Below are 18,473 nucleotides of genomic sequence, written 5' to 3'. Positions count from 1 at the left end.
GTTCTCAGATGGAAAATGGTCAGTAGCTGGGCCTGCCACTTGGTTCCCAGTCAGTGGATCAGCTCTGTGATACCGGTAAAACTTGTGTGTTAGTTTTCCAAGGAGTCATCTTGAATTCCCAAGCAGGGGAACATGTAACTGTCAAAGGGGGCTCTGCTGTTTTGTAGTCCCCTCAGAGACTCAATTGTCAGCATTTCTACTCTTTTTTATTATTTTTTTTAATGTTTTAATTTTTTTTGGTACCGGGGATCTAACCCGGGTCCTTGAGCTTGCGCAGCAGGTGGCGAAACCACTGAGCTAAATCTCCGGCCCAGTATTTCTACTCTTTATCTCCATCATCAGCAAGTTTTGAAAGAGCTTCCCTGGAGACCTCTGCCTTCTGTTTGAATGATGGAAGATGTAATCTGAGTTCTTCTTTTTCAATACAGAATGTCTTCCTCACCCAAAGTGGAAAAGTGAAACTGGGAGATTTTGGATCGGCCCGTCTTCTCTCCAAGTATGTCTCTATTCTATTGTAGTAACAGTAATCAAAATATCCATTTTCAGTAATACTTTGTAATCATGCTTTGTTTTTTTTATGGTTTTAGTCCCATGGCATTTGCTTGTACATATGTGGGAACACCTTATTATGTGCCCCCAGAAATTTGGGAGAACCTGCCTTATAATAATAAAAGGTAAGTGGTGTCTTTTTTTGGTGAGAGGGTGACCAATTTGGTGTCAGGTCTGGCAGCCTGCAAATGATGCAGAGTCTGATGCAGAGCAGGTCCATGAGTGTGGTGGTTTATCTGGGCTTGGGATGCAGTTCAGTGGTAGAGCACTTGCCTAGCGTGTGTGAAGCCCTGTGTTTGATCCCTGACACCACAAATTATTAATTAATGTAAGTCAACTAAATTATTAAAATAAAAATATATTTGAAAGCAATGTAGAATCTGTATTCTCAGGATTTTAGAAGAAAGTCAGTTATCCAGCTATTTTAGTCAGAACTGAGAGGAACTAGCTATAAATGCTGGAAGAAAGACTAGTCATTTCTAGGAGTATAATGAATTATATCACTGATTTCCAAACTTTACTGTTCTGGCTTTAAAAATCCCAAAGCTCAGGTCTCGTCCATACCAATTAAATCAAAATTTTGGGAGGTAGGAAGCAGGTGTAATTTTTCAGGTTTCTAATGTGTACCACACGTTTGGGAATCACTAGAGTTGACATTTATAGGGCTGGATAACAAGTACTTAGTTGTTAGTTTAATTGATTGATAATATGTGAAGATGTTATGATATAAAACATTTTTTCTAAATATAGATTTTATGACCCCATTGTGGTGCTAGGTGAGCAGGGAGGATTGGAAATAGATGTATAAGAAAGGAAATGGAAATCATCCACTTTCACTGCTACAGTGTTCGAATAACACTTTTTTATCTGTTCACTTTTTCCCCCTCAGACAAGTTGATATATTCTGTATGCAAATTAGTGTATCATTTTCTCCACTTTATATTAATTATATCATATTTATTTCCCCACATAGTTATACTCTTCATAAGTATTTCGAATGGTTACATGTATTTTACTCTATGGCTCTTCCAGAATTTACTTAACCATTTATCTGCTGGTGACCTTATATTTCCACTTTTCAATATCATAAACAGTGTTGTGAATAACATACCTTTTGTGCATGAATCTCTCTCTTTTTTTTTGGTATTACATTCATCACATGGATTCCTAGAGGTAGAAACACTTAAGGACTTGTTATTTTCTGCTGAGTTGCATCTTGAAAAGGGTATCACAATCTATATGAAATAGGTTTCTTTAAGAGAACTGGAGGACTGGGGTGTAGCTCAGTGGTAGAGCATGTGTGAAGCCCTGGATTCAATCCCCAGTGCTGCAGGAAGGAAAAGAGTAGAATTGACTAAATTGGGGTCCAAATGACTCTAAAGGGACTTAATGAAACAATTGGGGAGATTTCAGTATAGACTAGTAGATGACATTATTGAATTAAGGTGAAATTGCTTAGATGTGAAAATGATATTGTGTTTATGGGGAAATATATGTGTCCTTGATTTGACATATTTAGGAGTGAAGTATGTGGCCTTTGCAGCCTTTTAAAAGAGGTTCAAATGTATAGGGAAAAGGGAAACAACACATAAACACAGCAAATGTTAATGATTGGGAACTTAGGTAAAAGCATGTGTGCATTTGCAGCTTTTCTGTAGGTTTGAAATTTTAAAAAGTTAAAAGTTGAGGAGAAACAGTTAATTAAAAAACACTAGTTAAAAAGTATTGAGAAAAAAAACTGAGATGACAATTAGGTGGTAAGAGTGATGGAGGAAATCAGAGTGCTTAGCATGAAGAGGTAGGGGATAGGGCCAAGTGTAGAACTGATTTTGAAGAGCCATTTTTGTGGAAGAATGAATAGACTTGCTCTCTAACCCTGTGGAGGGAGAGAATTGCCAGCAGCTGCATTGAGGGCCTCTTACAGAGCAGAGGAACAGACCATGGTGAGGTAGAAAGCTGTCTGTCAGGATGCGGCTGCAAAAAATGGTGCTGTGTGTGCACACAGTGGCCCAAGGGAAGCTCATTGCTGTCTCCAAAGTCCTTTTTCAAGCTGCAAGCATTTGGGTCCATATAGATGTGCTCTTGCTACTGAATTCCCAGATACTACTGAAGTGACCCCAGATCACCTGGATTTGGAGGGCTGGGTTTGGGGAGCAGAGTTTGTGAATATTACTCTTAGTATCTGAGTGTTAGAACAAAAATCACTGTATGTTTTATTTTAATACCTAGAAATTATTTGTGAAGTCTATTATTAGTAATAGTAGGATCATTTTCAGTTTTTTGTTATTAGAAAAATGCATGTATGTTCATAGAACTACTATCTCACCTGTTATGTTGTTTCTTTCTGCTTCCAGTGACATCTGGTCCTTGGGCTGCATTCTGTATGAACTCTGTACCCTGAAGCACCCAGTAAGTACACTGTGTAAAACAGAAATGGCAGCTTGTTGTCCTATCTGCCAAAGTCCTCAATAATGTACCACATTCCAACTACCAGTTTGTTTCCCTAGAATGAATTCATCCTAAAAATTTTACCTGTGTTGCTATTGCTATTGTCTTTGCCTTGAGCAACTTTTTTTCTATATACTAATAGGCAATATCTACTATAAAGTTTCTGTAGTTCTATGTGTAGCTTTTTTCCTTATTTTTACTATTCTTTAAAAAAAATTTGGTAAAATATATATACCATAAAATTTGCCATTTAACCAAATAATTTGGTGGCATTAATTACATTCATAATACATTCATGCTATTCTCTATAAAACTTTTCTATCACACCAAATAGAAACTCTGTGCCTATTAAGCCATTTCTCCCTAATCTTCTTCCCCCAGCTGCTATCTTCTAATCTATTTTCTATCTCTATGAGTTTGCATAGTAGGTATTTCATATCAGTGGAGTATATAATACTTGTCCTTTTGTGTCTGGTATGGTTCACTTAACATGTTTTCCATGTTCATTCATTTGGTAGCATGTGTCACAATTCTATTCATTTTTATAGCTGAATAATATTCCACTGTGTGTTTATGCCATGTTTTGTTTATCTGTTCATCTGTCAATGGACACTTGAATTGTTAAGTTTTTTGGCTATTATGAATAATGCTGGTATTAACATGGATAAACAAGTATCTATTAGAGTTTCCGGCTCTAATTTTTAAATGATTGGATATTTAGTCTTTTCAGGAGCCACCAAACTGTCTTCCAGAGAGGCTATACCATTTTTATACTCATCTTTTTGCAGTTAGGTTTCACTTATCATGTGAGCTTCCTGAAAAAATGGGAGAAAATACTTTTGCCTAATATTGTATTTTTTTCTAGATATTTTCAGAAATAATTTACCAAGGACTTGTCCTCCTTGTTCAGCAGTATATTACACATAGCCACAATCATAGAACTGATCTCTTCTAGGTCTTAACTTTGCATACAAATAAACTGGTCTTTGGTCATGGATTGAAATTTAGGTCTACCAAGCTTTTTTATAGATGTGCTTGAGAGCACTTGGAGCTCTGGAGAACTGGATGAAAAAAATCCTTCAGTACAACCAGATAAGAATAACTCAAACTGAAGGCATGCACTGTTAATGACAGGTTATCTTCCTTGAATATAATTGGCTTATAATGCTGGCTAAACAGAATGACTTGGGAAACCTTTCAAATGCTGATACCTAGGCCCACTTCAGACTAATTGAATTAAAATCTGTCAAGATGTCTTGGGCATTCATGTTGTTAAAACAGGGAGATTGATGTGCGGTCCAAGTTGGGAACTACTGTTGTATACAAATAAAGTTATTTTTAGAATTCTAGGGCCGGGAATTTAGCTCAGTGGTTCTGCTGCCTGCCTTGCAAGCACAAGGTTCTGAGTTCGATCCCCGGTACCAAAAAAAAAAGAATTCTAGTATCTAGGGACTGGTAACATATATCAGTAGTAGAGCATGCACCCTACATGCACAGAGCCCTGGATTGCAACCCCAGTGCGGGGATTTTATATATATATGTTCTGAGGCAGTCAAGTGTGGTGGCATATTCCTGTAATCCCAGGTACTTGGGAGGCCAAGGCAGGAGGATTGCCAGCCTGGACAATACAGTGAGAACTTGTCTCAAAATAAAAAGTGTTGACATGTAGCTCAGTGGTAGAACACTTGGTCTTCCATTCATGAGGAACTGGGTTCAGTTTCTAGTACCACACACAGAAAAGCATAAAACTGGACAAGTCTAGAGTGCATGTTACTATGGAGCAGGCTGGGAGGGGGAGCGGAGTTCAGGGGAGAGGTAAGGCAAGTACATACATATAATAAGCCTATTAGTATCTTTGACTTTTTAGAAAGCCATGTGTCTGTATTACTTTGATTACTTTGATGTGTTTGCATTACTGAAAATGTATGTCTGCAGCATCATAGATTATGATGAATGAAGTACCCAAGGAAGCATTGATGGGAAGACCTTCTCTAGATGGGGAAGTTTTTATTATTTTTCACGTTTACCTTTCTCCTGAGTAAGAGTGTAGTGTGTGTGTGTGTGTGTGTGTGTGTGTGTGTGTGTGTGTGGTGCTGGGATTAGACCTAGGGCCTTCCAGGTGATAGGAGAGTGCTTTCCCATTGAGCTACATCTGCAGCCCTTTTTTAAAATTTTTGCACAGTACTGGAGATTAGACCCTGGGCCTTTGCACAGAGCTACATCCCTAGTCCTTTTTATTTATTTTTATTTTGAGACAGGGTCTTGCTAAATTTCTAAGTGGCTCAGGCTGGGTTTGAACTCAAAATCCTTCAGCCTCCCAGGGTGCTGGAATTATAGGCTTGTGCCACCAAACCCAGCTTATAGAATTGTATCTTAAGGACACCTGTAGGGAAAAAAAAGACTAGACACTGGGTTTATTTATAAAAATTAAAATAATTTATATGAACATGAATTCAATTCAGGTAGCATTTCTTTATTTCCATTTTCTTTGTATCCACTTTCAAAGTTCAACTTTTACTTTTCAGTTTCAGGCAAATAGTTGGAAAAATCTTATCCTCAAAATATGTCAAGGGTCCATCCACCCATTGCCACCTCATTATTCCTATGAACTTCAGTATCTCATCAAGCAGATGTTTAAAAGGAATCCCTCACAGCGCCCTTCAGCCACCACCCTGCTTTCCCGAAGCTGTTTGGGTTCCCTCATCCAGAAGTGCTTACCCCCTGAGGTATACCAGTTTTCAAGGATGTGATAAAATGGTTTGTTACCTTTTAAGTACAACTTACTTGTTATACATGCTTGTAAAAATTCAAATAATTAGAAGTGTGTTAAAAAAATAAAAATCTAAAAATAAATAAATTTTAAAAAATCTTTTTTCCTCTCCCACAGTGCTATTCTTGAGGAATAATTACAGTTACTGTTTGCATATTCTTCCAGATCTTTTTTTATTTCCCTCGGTACCAGGGATTGAACTCAGGACCGTGTACTTGCAAGGCAGGTACCGTGCCACTGAGCCAAATCCCCAGCCCTTTCCAGATCTTTTTTTTTTTTTGGTACTGGGGGTCGAACTCGGGTCCCTGCGCTTGTGCAGCAGGTGGCAAATCCACTGAGCTAAATCCCTGGCCCTCCAGATCTTTTTTTTTAACACATAGAAATATCATATTTGTCTCTCTGTATAAATTATATGTACTTTTGGCTGGGTGTGGTGACGCATGCCTGTAATTCCAGCACTAGGGAGGCTGAGGCAGGAGGATTGCTGTGCATTTGAGGATAGCCCGGATTACATAGTGAGACCCTGTCTCAAAAAAGAAGAGCTGGCGATTTAGCTCAGTGGTTTCACCACCTGCTTTGCAAGCACAAGGACCCGAGTTTGATCCCTGGTACCAAGAAAAACCTCCCCAAAACCAAAAAAAAACAAAAAAAAAAGAAGAAGAAAAAAATTATATGGGCTTTTATTTTTTTTAATTTTTAAATTGTTTTTGGTGCTGGGGATTGAGCCCAGGGGCTTAAGCATACTAAGCACAGTTCTATCACTGAGCTACATTCCACCCCTATTATATGTACTTTTTAATGGCATTTTTATTATTCAACTTTAAATATGCTTATGCTGAAAAATGTTGATGATTAAATAACATTTATGGTAGTGTTCTAAAGAAGAGTATCTTTCACATCTTTCTTTAAATTCTCAATTTTAAATTTCAGATTATCACAGAATATGGAGAACAGGTATTAGATGAAACCGAAACGCGTAAGCATAATACACCAAGAAAAAAGGGTAAGAACTTTGGAAATATTGTTTTTAAAGTGCTCTTTTGAAAAATACAGTAAAAATGGGCTGGGGATGTAGCTGAGCAGCACAGTGCCTGCCTGGCAAGCACAAGGTCCTGAGTTCAATCCCTGGTGCCAAAAAACAAACAACAAAAAAAATACAGAAAAAAAAAAAGATGTGAATTTTAAGTTGTTAAAAGTAATTAGCTGAGATATTCTTCAAGTCAAAATTTTCTTTTCTTTATATCAGACATAGTTCTCTATTGAATCTTATACTATAGTTTCCAGGGATCAGAAAAAAGACCCTAGTTTGGATAATTTAGTGTTAGAAAGATTGTTCTCTGCTTCATAATTAGCAGCTTATTTACTCTGGTTTAATGGTTAGAAAGAAGGCTTCTGTGGAGTGGGCCTAGGAATCTAACTGTGCAAAACATAACACTAATCTTATAGGAAAATATATCCCCAAGTTTCAGGAGAACAGTCCTGTAAACAAACTTTTCTGAAGTAGAGCCTATTTGCACGTGAACTATGACTTTTTGGGTGACAGTGATATGTTAGTGTAGGTTCATCGGTTTTAAGTGGTATGGGATATTGGTAGTGAGGGAAGTCATGCAAGGGTGGGAACAGGGTGTATACATACTTTTCACTCAGTTTTGCTATGAACCTAAAACTGCTCTAGGGGCAGGTGTGGTGGTGCAGGCCTGTGATCCTAGTACTTGGGAGGTTGAGGCAGGAGGATCACCAGGAGTTCAAGGCCAGCCTAGGGTATATAAGTGAGTTCAAGGCCAGCCTGAACTACATAGTGAGATCGTGTCTCAAAAAAGAAAACCAACCAAACAAACAAAAAACTTGCTCTAAAATAATAAAATGTGTCGATTAAAAAAATAAGCAAATAAAGGGGCCAGGGATTTAGCTCAGTGGTTACACCACCTGTCTTGAAAGCTCAAGGACCTGAGTTCATCCCCGGTACCCAAAAAAAAAAAAAGCAAATAAAGGTTAGCGCCTTTTCAAAAGTTAGGAACCAAGGCTGGAGGTGTAGCTTAGAGCTAGAGTGCTTGCCTAGTATGTATGAAGCCCTGGGTTCAATACCCAGCACTAGGGAAAAATAAAGGAAGAAGGGACCATCCACATTAATAGCTGCATAAGATTTTCCTGCATCAATGGGCTGTCCTAAGCAGGTATTGAATTTAGCTTATTCTCTCTTTGGAGCTTGTCATGTCTGAATTTTTTCAAACCAATGTTTATTCCTTTGCATTTATTGTCATTGACTTCTTTGTGAAGAAAGATAACAGATGGCAGAAACAAGCAGAGTAAGAAAGAGGAGTTAAAGAACATAGCTTACCACTGGGGGAACATGTTCCCCCCACACACACCTTGGGGATCTTTACTATAGAAGAAACATTTTGAAAACTTGTTTGCTGAAAGTTACCTTTTAAAATGTTGTTTTGGAGGGATGTTCTGAGGATATTGAGGAAAACCCAACTCAATTTTTCTGACTATAGTTTAGTCACAAACAGAGAACTTCTGCATCCTCAAATGCATGGGGATTTCTCCCCAGCAGCAAGCAAGCTGTTGGTTCTGCAGAAGACACTGGCTGACTGTCCTCTGACCCAGTTCCAGTCTGACACTCTACCATTCAGTTCCACAGGCTGAAGCTCAGTTCTCAAGAATACCCTCACTTCAGACACCAGCAGCAAGGCTGGGCCTCGGGAACTTCTGACCAACTGGCTAAAAATTGAGGTTCCTGTAACCCCTTCTTTAGGCTTGAGTAACTTGCTAGTGTGTCCCACAGAACTCAGAGAAACAGCTATTTATCAGTTTATTATGAAGGCTACTTTTTTTTTTTTATAGCACTGAGGATCAACCCTAGGGGTGCTGTACCACTATGCTATATCCCTAGAGTTTTTTTATTTTTTCGTTCATTTATTTATTTATTTGATTTTGTTTAGCTCTTTTTGCAGTACTGGGGATTGAACTCTAAGTATTTAGGCTAAGCCATATCCCTTTGTAAGATTTTTTTTTTTTTTTTTTTGGTACCGGGGATTGAACTCGGGTCCTCGCGCTTGCGCAGCAGGTGACAAAACCACTGAGCTAAATCCCCGGCCCCCTTTATAAGATTTTTGTGAGACAAGGTATTTCTAAGTGACTAAGTTGCCTAGGCTGGGTGTGAACTTGCCTGCCCCTCTGAGAGTGCTGGAATTAAAGCACTGTGCCACTATTATCTTTTATTTGAAGACAAAGTCTTGCTGAGTTTCGTAGGCTGGCGCTGAGCTTGAGTTCCTCCTGCCTTAGCCTTATGAGTAGCTGAGATTCCAGGCATGTACCACTGAGCCCCACAAGGCTGTTTTAAAGGATGTAGATAAACAACAAGATGAAAGATACATAAGGCAGTCTGGAAGGGTGTTGAGCGCAGGAGCTTCTGTCTGTTGAGTTGTGGTGTGCCATGTTCCTGGCACATCTAAGAGCTCTTGCTCACCTTCCTATGAGCCTCCACATATTTGGCTGCCCAAGAACTCTTCCAGCCTTGCTCTGTTGGGTTTTTATGGAGACATTATTGTACAGGCATGACTGAAGCATGGAAGACTGTGTTGAAGTGTGATTGGATAAGGAGGGTAAAATTTAGTACTAATAGACTGAGCAGGTGATGCAGCCAGGCCTGTCTGCTCAGACTCTGTGTAGGACAGGACCCTTTGGGAAATGGGTATATTGTCATCTACTATAAGACAAGTAAGATCACAGTTGCTTCATGGCCAAGACAGAAAGTGGGGAAGGATTACAGTATATTTTTAGCTTCTGTGACCCACTTTGAGGAAGAGAAATTCTAGTCTGTATGGCTGACCTTGGGGAGAAAAAGGAGGCAGAAAGTCAGAGAGATTTTTGCTGTCTGAAGCCTAAAGCAGCCTTATTATCTCACACCCTCATTTCTCTAAAGCTGTTCCAAAGCTACTTCAGGAACTAAGGACAGAAAACCAAATACTTCAGCAAAAGATATACTTGCTGTTCTAGTTGTTTAGGAAATGACAAGGTCTATGGCACTTATATCCAGGAACTATGGACAAAACCCAAAATACATATAGCACAATATCACAGATGTAAACCCTTCAGTCTTATAATTCAGCCTTTTCACCATGACTTAAGAGGTTTCACTTACCTTTGTTTTACCATTTTGCTTTGGTGTTAATTTGACTTTTGGTACTACTTGGTAGCTTTTGGTCATATTCAAGGGTAATGACAAAACAGACTTAAGAAAAGTTTCAAGGTAGGTTGGAAAAATGTAGTTTTAGAAATTCTAGAAAGAGGGCCCGGGGATTTAGCTCAGTGGTTTCACTGCCTGCTGCGCAAGCACAAGGACCCGAGTTCGATCCCTGGTACCAAAAAGAAAGAAAGAAAGAAAGAAAGAAATTCTAGAAAGAGAAAAATAAAGAACACAGAGAAATGCCACCCTTTTGGGACCATGTGCCCTGTGGCATCTCCATTTAGTCTGTACACAGAGCAGAACAATGAAATTGAATGTCAGGGCAGGGACTGTGTATAACATGTCCACTCCTGTGTTCACAGTGCCTGTCATCAGCGATGCTCAATAGCCATTTTTAAAATGTTGAATGAGGCCAAGTGTGGTGTCGTACGCCTGTAGTTGTAGCACTTGGGAGGCTGGGGCAGGAGGATTACCGTGAGTTCGAGGCCAGTCTAGGCTACACAGTGAGTTCAAGGCCAGCCTGAACTACATAGCAAGACCCTGTCTCAAAAAAAATTTTTTTTTAATGTTTAATGATGCCAGGTGTGGTGCACACACCTATAATTCCAGCACTTGGAAAACTGAGGCAGGAGGATTGCCACAAGTTCAAGGCCAGCCTGGGCTACTTTGTGAGTTCACTGCCCACCTGGATTACAGAGTGAGCCCCTGTCAGATGAATAAAATAAAATAAAACATTCAATGAACAAGGGACCTGAAGTCCAGGGCTCTGCTGGAGGAAAATGTGGCAGGAGCCCTCCCTACCAAAAGGACCGGTTGCCAGAGTTCTTCCCCAACTCCTGTCTCTTCTCTTGTGAATGAATACGGTCATTTCCTGTCAGGGATACCTGTTCTGTCTGCCATGGCAAATGTCAGGAAAAGAGACTCCACAAGCTAGCTAGCATGTCCTGTAAGGGATGATGACCTTCAAGTGTGCAGAGCATATTACCTCTTAGTCTTCAGTGAATTGGCATAACTGAACAGCCATGTCTCTTACATTTCACATTTTAACATTAGGAATTAAACAGCAAGCAGAAGCAGCATCTTTCAACAACTGAGGTGTATTACTACAAGGCAATTAAAACTTGATAACCTTATTCAGGCTAATCGTTTGGCTTTTTGACTTTAAAACCCTCCTTTGTCTCTCAAGCTTTCACATAAGAAACTTAATAAGGTTAACTTTCCTGTGCTTTTTCTTCCTACCTTCTCTTTCTTTTTGAGTAGACCCCAGCAGAATCAGGACAGCTTTGGGAAATGAAGCAAGCACAATGGTAAGTGCTTTAAAATTAAATTTATGGGCTTCAGGGTCAGTGGTCAGGACAGTTTCTGCCCTTTGGTCCCAGCAGGTGAATGGCCTCCTGACTGATCCGGGTAGTAGAAAGGGTGGAGGTAGTAAAAAAGGGAGAGTGTTAATGGCGACCTTCACTCTTGGGGCTTCCTCCTCGCTGTCACCATACACTGGCAAAGAGCTCATTTCTCCAGATCTCCTGACCCCCGACCCCTCACTGTGGTCGCCCTTGCACCTAGGAGTTGAGAGGACCACCTTTCCCAAGGTAGAGAGTGAATGCGGCCATTATGATTCCCTAACCTTTGGGGTTCCAGGTGGTAGGAGTACTTCAGGCACTTCTGCAGCAGCCCCCAGGTCTCGTTCCCCAAAGCTCATTCTTTGGCTAAGGCCCTCACCCAGGTGAGCAAGAAGATAGGAAAATCCCTGGTGGCAGAGGCATCTCCAGTAAGATAGGCTTGGGAGGGAATTCACTGATACTGCAGTCACTGAAAAGCTTCCTTCTCAGTGTGCTTTCGCAGTAATTCTAAGGGTTTTATCTGATATCCTTACAAGAGCTATTCTGTGGATTTTCACACGCTTCAGGTGGGACTAAAAAGCTGAGCTCTTACCATTTTTTTCTCAGGGAGAAAAGATAGTTGAAGAAATAAAAATGTACTATCTTCCAAAAAAAAAATTAAATTTATGAGGGGGTTGGGATTGTAGCTTATTTGTAGAGCACTTGCCTAGCATGTATAAGGCCCTGGGTTTGAGCCCCAGCTCCACAAATCAGTAATAATAAACATATGTAAGTATCAATTATATAATTAGAAGATATATGTATAAATGTACGAAATATCCATCTGGTATATGTCAAGAACTATAGGTTCTGAGGCCTTCCAGAGTTCACCATGCCAAAGTACCATGATTTAGGTATTGTTTACTGAGTATCAACAATAGCAACTGCATAGAATATCTCATTTTGATATTACATCAAGCTTAGTAAAACAAATTATATTGAAATTTTTCATTTTTCCTCAAACCTGCCAAGTACCTATCATTTTATATATCTTCTTCATATTTCTAACAATTGATAATGGTTATTAATGTATATGGGTAGTCATATACATACACGTGTATATGGGTGTGTGGTTAATATACACATAGATAATGTATATGACTATTAATATACATGTATTTGGGGTTCTGTGACTACTCATATTTTAAAATTTATCTTTATTTATAATTAGAATAGATACCTTTGCATATTTGTTTACTCTTTTGGAACAATTCAAGCATTATTTAATCAATATTTGAATATCTTTTTTAAAGCAACAGGAAAAACAAGGAAGGAAGTACAGCCATAATGATTTTGAAAGCACTAATACAAATTCAGTTGAAAATGCATTGAGGAAAGTAACCAGAGGAAAAAAAGGTAAGTTACCAAATTGTAATCATTACTCATGTGGAAAGTTGAGGAATATAAAAGGAATAACAATTTTCACGTTACTAGGTCTTATGTATCACTAGCAAGTATATACGCAGGTATTTGCTTATCCAGTAATTTGTTTAATGTTACAGATATATTTTATTTCTTCCCTCAAAAAACAAAAAGAGAGATTGGGGCTGAGAGTGTACCTCAGTGGCAGAGCACGTATTCAGCATTATATTATATAAGGCCCTGTGTTCGACCCCCAGCACTGCCAACAAAGTGTAATAGTATTTATCAGTCAGAACCATTAGGAAAAGTGATGTTTGCTTGCTATCTACCATAAAAAGCATACCAAACCTTGTGTCTATAAGTTCTCTTGGGGCTTCATTCTTGTACATCGTGCAATATGTAACTACATGCATATTTTAAAAAAATTCAGTCACAAAAAAAAATTTAGTCACTTTAATGAATCACTTTGGGTTGATTCATCATTTTGGATAATTTCATTCTGTATTTTTATTTTCATTTCCTTTTTTCCTTAGACTTGAAAGAGCACTGCTGCTAGATCTGAGTTTGAAAGAGAAAAGAAATACTTCTGCTTGTTCTAGTATATATTTGGATGTAGATGAATGGATGAAATAATACTCTTTGGCATTCCTTTTTCACATTTTAGACTCAGGTAATCAGTCAGCCCATGCCAGAAAAGCCAAATCACCAAGTCCTCACAGGCGACAGTGGGAGACAAATGTACCCAGTACAGTTCTTTCAGCTTTGGAAAATGCATCCATACTCACCTCCAGTTTAACATCGGGGGATGACAGAGGTGAGTATGGTCAATATCCTATGGTGTCTGAGGGTGATTGGTTCCAGAGCCATGGATGCTCAAGACAGTTACATAAAATGGCACAGTATTTGCATATAACCCATGGGCTTCCTCCTATATGACACTCTGTGAAGGATGTTTAGCATCACACATCAGAGAGCTGCTCATATAGGCAAGTAAAACAGATTTTAGTTGAGAGTCAAATATAATTAACTTTGGAATACAATCTGGGAGATAGATGTTAAAAATATTTTCTTATTTAGCCCTAATTTTTATTTTTTTGCAACTAGGTGGTTCTGTAATAATGTACAGTGAAAATAATACCCGTAAGCAGTGGCTCAGGGAGACTCCTGACACATTGTTGAATATCCTTAAGAATGCAGATCTCAGCCTGGCATTTCAAACATATACAATATATAGACCAGGTAATTTTTATCTGTTGCATAATCATATAAATGCTTTTTTAAAAAAAAATGTGGTGGGCCAGGTGTGGTGGCACATGCCCATAATCCTAGCACTTGGAAAGCTAAGGCAGGAGGGTTGCTGTGAGTGTGAGGCCAGCTTGGACTACATAGTAAGACCCTATTGCAAAAAAGCAAAACAAAAAATATGCTAAGTTATGTTTTGCTCGTTGCTGAGACAAAATACCTGACACCCAAAGTTAAAGGAGGAAAGGATTTTTTAGCTCACAGTTTGTAGAGGTTTCAGTTCGTAGTTGGCAAGCTTCAAGGCAGGGTGGCATGGCAGAGGGGTATCACAGAGGAGAAAAAGTTTATGGCAGGCAGAAGGCAGCAAGGCAGCAAGCTACAAGTGATGACCTTCTTTCTGTCCCTCATATCTTATCCAGGCTACCTGCCCTTAGGGTGGATAGCACTCCCTCTTATATCTAGCAGAGCACTGTGAATCAATCCCAGCATCACACACCTGAGATCCAGCCACCTCTGAAAAGCCCCACCTGTGACCACATGAGGCTTCAAGGGTACCTCTAGATACAAGCCATAACATTCTGCCCCTGACCCCTCAAAGAATCACATACATTCTTTTATGCTATAAGCATTTAGTTCCTAAGTGTTGTTGAAGTCCTAACAGTTTCAGGATTGCTAAAAAGGCCAAGTCCAACCTCTCCTCTCAGATTTAAGGCAGTCTCTTAGCTGTGAGCCCCTGTACAAATGAAAACAAAGTTAAACACTTCCAACATACACAGACACTTCCATTCCAAAGGTTACAAAGAGAGGGATAGGAATGGGAACAAAGCAAAACCAAAAATCAGCAGGGCAGACATTAAATTTGTAGTTCTACATCCAGCATCCAAAGAAATTTGTGGTGAGAAAGGCTTGGGTGCTGCTGCTTGTAGCTCTCACAGCCTCTCTCTCAGGCTGACTCTACTCCCTCCTTGAAGTTTCCTGTGTTCCTGTGATCCTGTGATCTGTGTTCCTGGCTTCTCCAAACTTCTGGGGTCTCCACTGTACCTCTTCACATTCACAGCTTCTCACACTGCCCTCTCAGGACTGCCCTCCCAGACCTTCTTCTGAAATCTATGTGGAAGCCTTCCTGACCCCACAACTCTTGCGTTCTACATGCACCTAAAACCAGCACCATGTGGATCAGTAGCCAGACTTCCTTCTTTTTTTGGCTGTAGGGGTAAGGTGCCTATGAACCAAATCCAAATGAACAACTTCCCTAGGCCACCACCATTCTGGAACATGGTGCTCTGGGTCTCTCTTCTTCAAAGCAGTCTTTCACTTTTGCAGTTTTGAGGCTGCAAAGCGTAGAGACCTGTTGGTTCTTGTGATATGCTCAGGCAATCTTTTCTATTGTCCTCATCTGAAATACTTGACTTTTTCTTGCTAGCCTTTTCAGTAAGCAGTTTCTCCTCTGTTCCATCTTTGTAGTAACTTTACTGGAGCTTGCTTTCCTGCCAAACTCAAGACATTTTAAATCATTGTGGTGGGCTCTTTGCTCTTGAGTCTCAACATAAATCTGACTTGAAGCCCACAGCAGTAGGGGGGCTGCTGGGAGTTGAACCCAGGGCCTTGTCCATGCTAGGCAAGTGTTCTACCAATACACTACATCTCCAACCCAAGAATAGCCTTTTTGTCATGTAAATATATCATTGCTTTAGTGACAGCTCCAAGATCTCGGGTTATTTTTTCAAGTTCTTTTCAATTTTATTTCCTATAATATGAAAGTTAAGTGTTTTTTTCTTTTAAACATTACAATAATAAATACGACTTTATAAATTGTGCTGTCCCTATACCCTACTGATATCATTTGTGAGGGTAGGAAGAAAAATGGCTTTCTCTTATATTCTTGAAAATCACTGACCTATTGCTTAAGTCTACTAGTAACAACCTCCCTACTTAGGGCTCTGAAAACTAAAAAAGCTAGATCACAAAGATAAAAAAAAATTTGTATTGACTCAGTTGCTACCAAGAAAGAACTTACTGCAGCCACAGCCATGCCATGGTTAATGTTGACCATCATTCCAAAATAGTTCCTTGTAATATTAACTAGTATGAGTTTTGTTCAGTAAAATTCTAAATCATGTATATCTTCTAGGTAATCATTCTGATCTTCCTTGTGGTTCCATCCATAATCTGTCCCAATTCCCTATATTGCCACCATCCCAGGGTTCATCTTGGTCCTGGAACAAGACCTCCTCAGGATTCCACAAATACAAAACTTCTTGAGTGGAGTTGTCCCATTCACTGATGGTGTTGTCCTCCACTCCCTCCAAGTCCTCCTCTTCCTCTTCCCATTCATCTTCCTCCTCGTTTTGGTCCTCTCCAGCTTCCTGGGCTGGCAGTTGGTTAATACACCCTCGGCAGAACAAATACTGGCAGATGGGGCATATAGGCTCTTCCGGAAGCGTCTCCCTGGGGTTTGTCCAACTGGGTTCCATCCTTCTTTGGTGCCGAGGTGTCGTCACTCTTACTAGGCCTTGGGCGATGGGAGATGACATAGGTGCTCCAAACCAAGCTCGGGAGCGGCTGATTTGGACCGCTGGAGGACCTGTCTCCAGGGTCTTCTGAGAGAGGAGAGGAGAGACTGGCTGATGGGACTGGGTGGAGTCAGAAAATGTGTTTAAATCAGACAGCGACAGAAAGTCGACTCCAGCCTGCCATACCGAAAAGTGAGCGGCTGCTCGGAGAGTGGTGTCCAGAAAGGCACCCCAGAGGGTGGAGAGTGCAGCGGCCAAACTCTTGCTCTCCTGTGCTTGTAAGATTTCTTTTGTTGTATACTTGAATTCTGCTGTGTTGAATAGGACTCAAAAAGGATGAACACTTACAACTGCACAAAATAACCTTCTATAATACTATCCTTAGGAATCTAGATCAAAAGACTACATTTAAGAATGAGCATGTGCTGGGGTTGGTGGCGCATGCCTGTGATCCCAGAACTCAGGATGTTGAGTCAGGAGGATCACCTTGAGTTCAAGGTGGGCCTGACTGAGCTGCATAGCAAGACCCTGTCTCAAAAAACCAACCAAACAAACAAAAAACCGCCAAAGAAACAACAACAATAAAAAAGGAATATGCAAGCTAGGCATGGTGGTGCATGCATGTAATCTCACACTCAGGAGGCTGAGGCAGGAGAATTGCTGAGAGTTCCAGGCCAGCCTGGGCTATATAGTGAGTTCAAGACCAGCCTTGCTGGGGATTTAGCTCAGTGGTTCCAGCGCCTGCCTCACAAGCGAGTTTGATCCCCGGTACCAAAAAAAAAAAAAAGACCAGCCTGAACTACATAGGGAGACCCTGTCTCAAAACACCAAAAAAAAAAAAAAAAAGGTAAATAAATAAATAACTAAAGGAATGCGCCTGTTAGCCAGACGTGGTGGTGCATATGTATATGAGTATATGATTTTGAAAATTCCGTTACTAAGCCACTTTGCTATGTTGAAATCTAAAATAAATTATATCAAATAGAGCCCATATTGGTATGTAAGTCTGAACTGTATTTATTGTAACAGATGTGGTTATATTTGTTTACATGGGTTGAGATTTAAAAAGAAGGTTAGGGATCTGGTTCAGTGATAGAGCATTTGCCTAGCATGTGAAGGCCCTGGGCTTGATTGTTAACACTGTATGAATTAAAAGAAAAAAAACCAAACAGACCAGGCACAGTAGCTCATGCCTATAATCCCAGCACTTTGGGAGGCTGAGACAAGAGGATCACAAGTTTGAGCCCAGCCTGGGTCACTCAGTGACAATCTCAAAATAGAAAATAGAAGGGCTTGGGATGTAGCTTAGTACAAAGGCCCTGGTTTCAATCCCTACTACCAAAAAGGAGTACAACACACTTTTTCCCCAAAGAATGAAGTTCATTATCTGGGAGACCAGCACACACAGAATTGTAGTGGCCTGTGGTCTGGGCATTCTGGTAGAGTTGTGCACAGAGTTTTATAGGGACCTTCAGAGGAGGTAGATGGCAGGGAGAAAGACGTTAGGAAGGCTAATGGCTGTGAATTCTTTTTCTTTTCTTCTCTTTTAAAAAAAATTTATTTTATTGGTACATTTTAGGTATACAATATAATGACATTCATCATTGGAAATTTGCACCTTTACATAATCTCTCTTGGTTCTTATTTTTCCCCCTTCCCCTGCCTTCACTATTTACAAAGACTTTGCTTCCATTTTTTCACTTTCTCATATTAATTCCATTCCCTTCTTTCGTTTCCCCCACCCCTCCCACTTCCCCTTCCCCTTTGCCCGTTTTCTTCCTATTTCACATTATGTATTATACCTTTTAGTCCTTATTTACATTTTCAGTTTCTCACTCTAGAGAAACTATTTAATATTTACACATCTGTGTCCTATTTATTTCACCTAAGAGTATACCCTCAATTTGCATCCATTTAGCTATAAATGTCTCTAATTTCTCACGTTTTATGGCTGAGCGATACTCCATTATATTAAAAAAAACACGTTTTCTTTATCCAGTCTGCAGTTGATGGGCAAT

The 18,473-nt window shown here is 39.8% G+C and overlaps 1 protein-coding gene across 9 annotated transcripts in view; it reads left to right on the top strand.

Annotated features, from left to right (window-relative positions):
- Nek3 (NIMA related kinase 3) overlaps positions 1–18,473 on the top strand; it is a 35,581-nt gene that overhangs the window by 9,869 nt on the left and 7,239 nt on the right. For 5 of the 9 annotated variants that reach the window (XM_004844124.4, XM_004844120.4, XM_021257798.2 and 2 more), the window contains 9 exons: positions 429–496; positions 588–674; positions 2,904–2,958; positions 5,523–5,723; positions 6,698–6,770; positions 11,220–11,266; positions 12,592–12,694; positions 13,365–13,514; positions 13,805–13,939. In XM_004844124.4, coding sequence (XP_004844181.1) covers positions 429–496; positions 588–674; positions 2,904–2,958; positions 5,523–5,723; positions 6,698–6,770; positions 11,220–11,266; positions 12,592–12,694; positions 13,365–13,514; positions 13,805–13,939 — 919 coding nt within the window. The remainder of the gene's footprint in view (positions 1–428; positions 497–587; positions 675–2,903; positions 2,959–5,522; positions 5,724–6,697; positions 6,771–11,219; positions 11,267–12,591; positions 12,695–13,364; positions 13,515–13,804; positions 13,940–18,473) is intronic. The other 4 variants (XM_087197377.1, XM_004844123.4, XM_004844122.4 and 1 more) reach the window with 2 other exon arrangements.

This window comes from Heterocephalus glaber, unplaced genomic scaffold, assembly GCF_053883595.1.
Source record: "Heterocephalus glaber isolate CG9 unplaced genomic scaffold, H.glaber_assembly_v1.0 deba00001666, whole genome shotgun sequence".
Lineage (NCBI taxonomy): Eukaryota > Metazoa > Chordata > Mammalia > Rodentia > Bathyergidae > Heterocephalus > Heterocephalus glaber.
The sequence above is the reverse complement of the archived record's forward strand: the minus strand, read 5'-3'. Positions and strand labels throughout refer to the sequence as shown.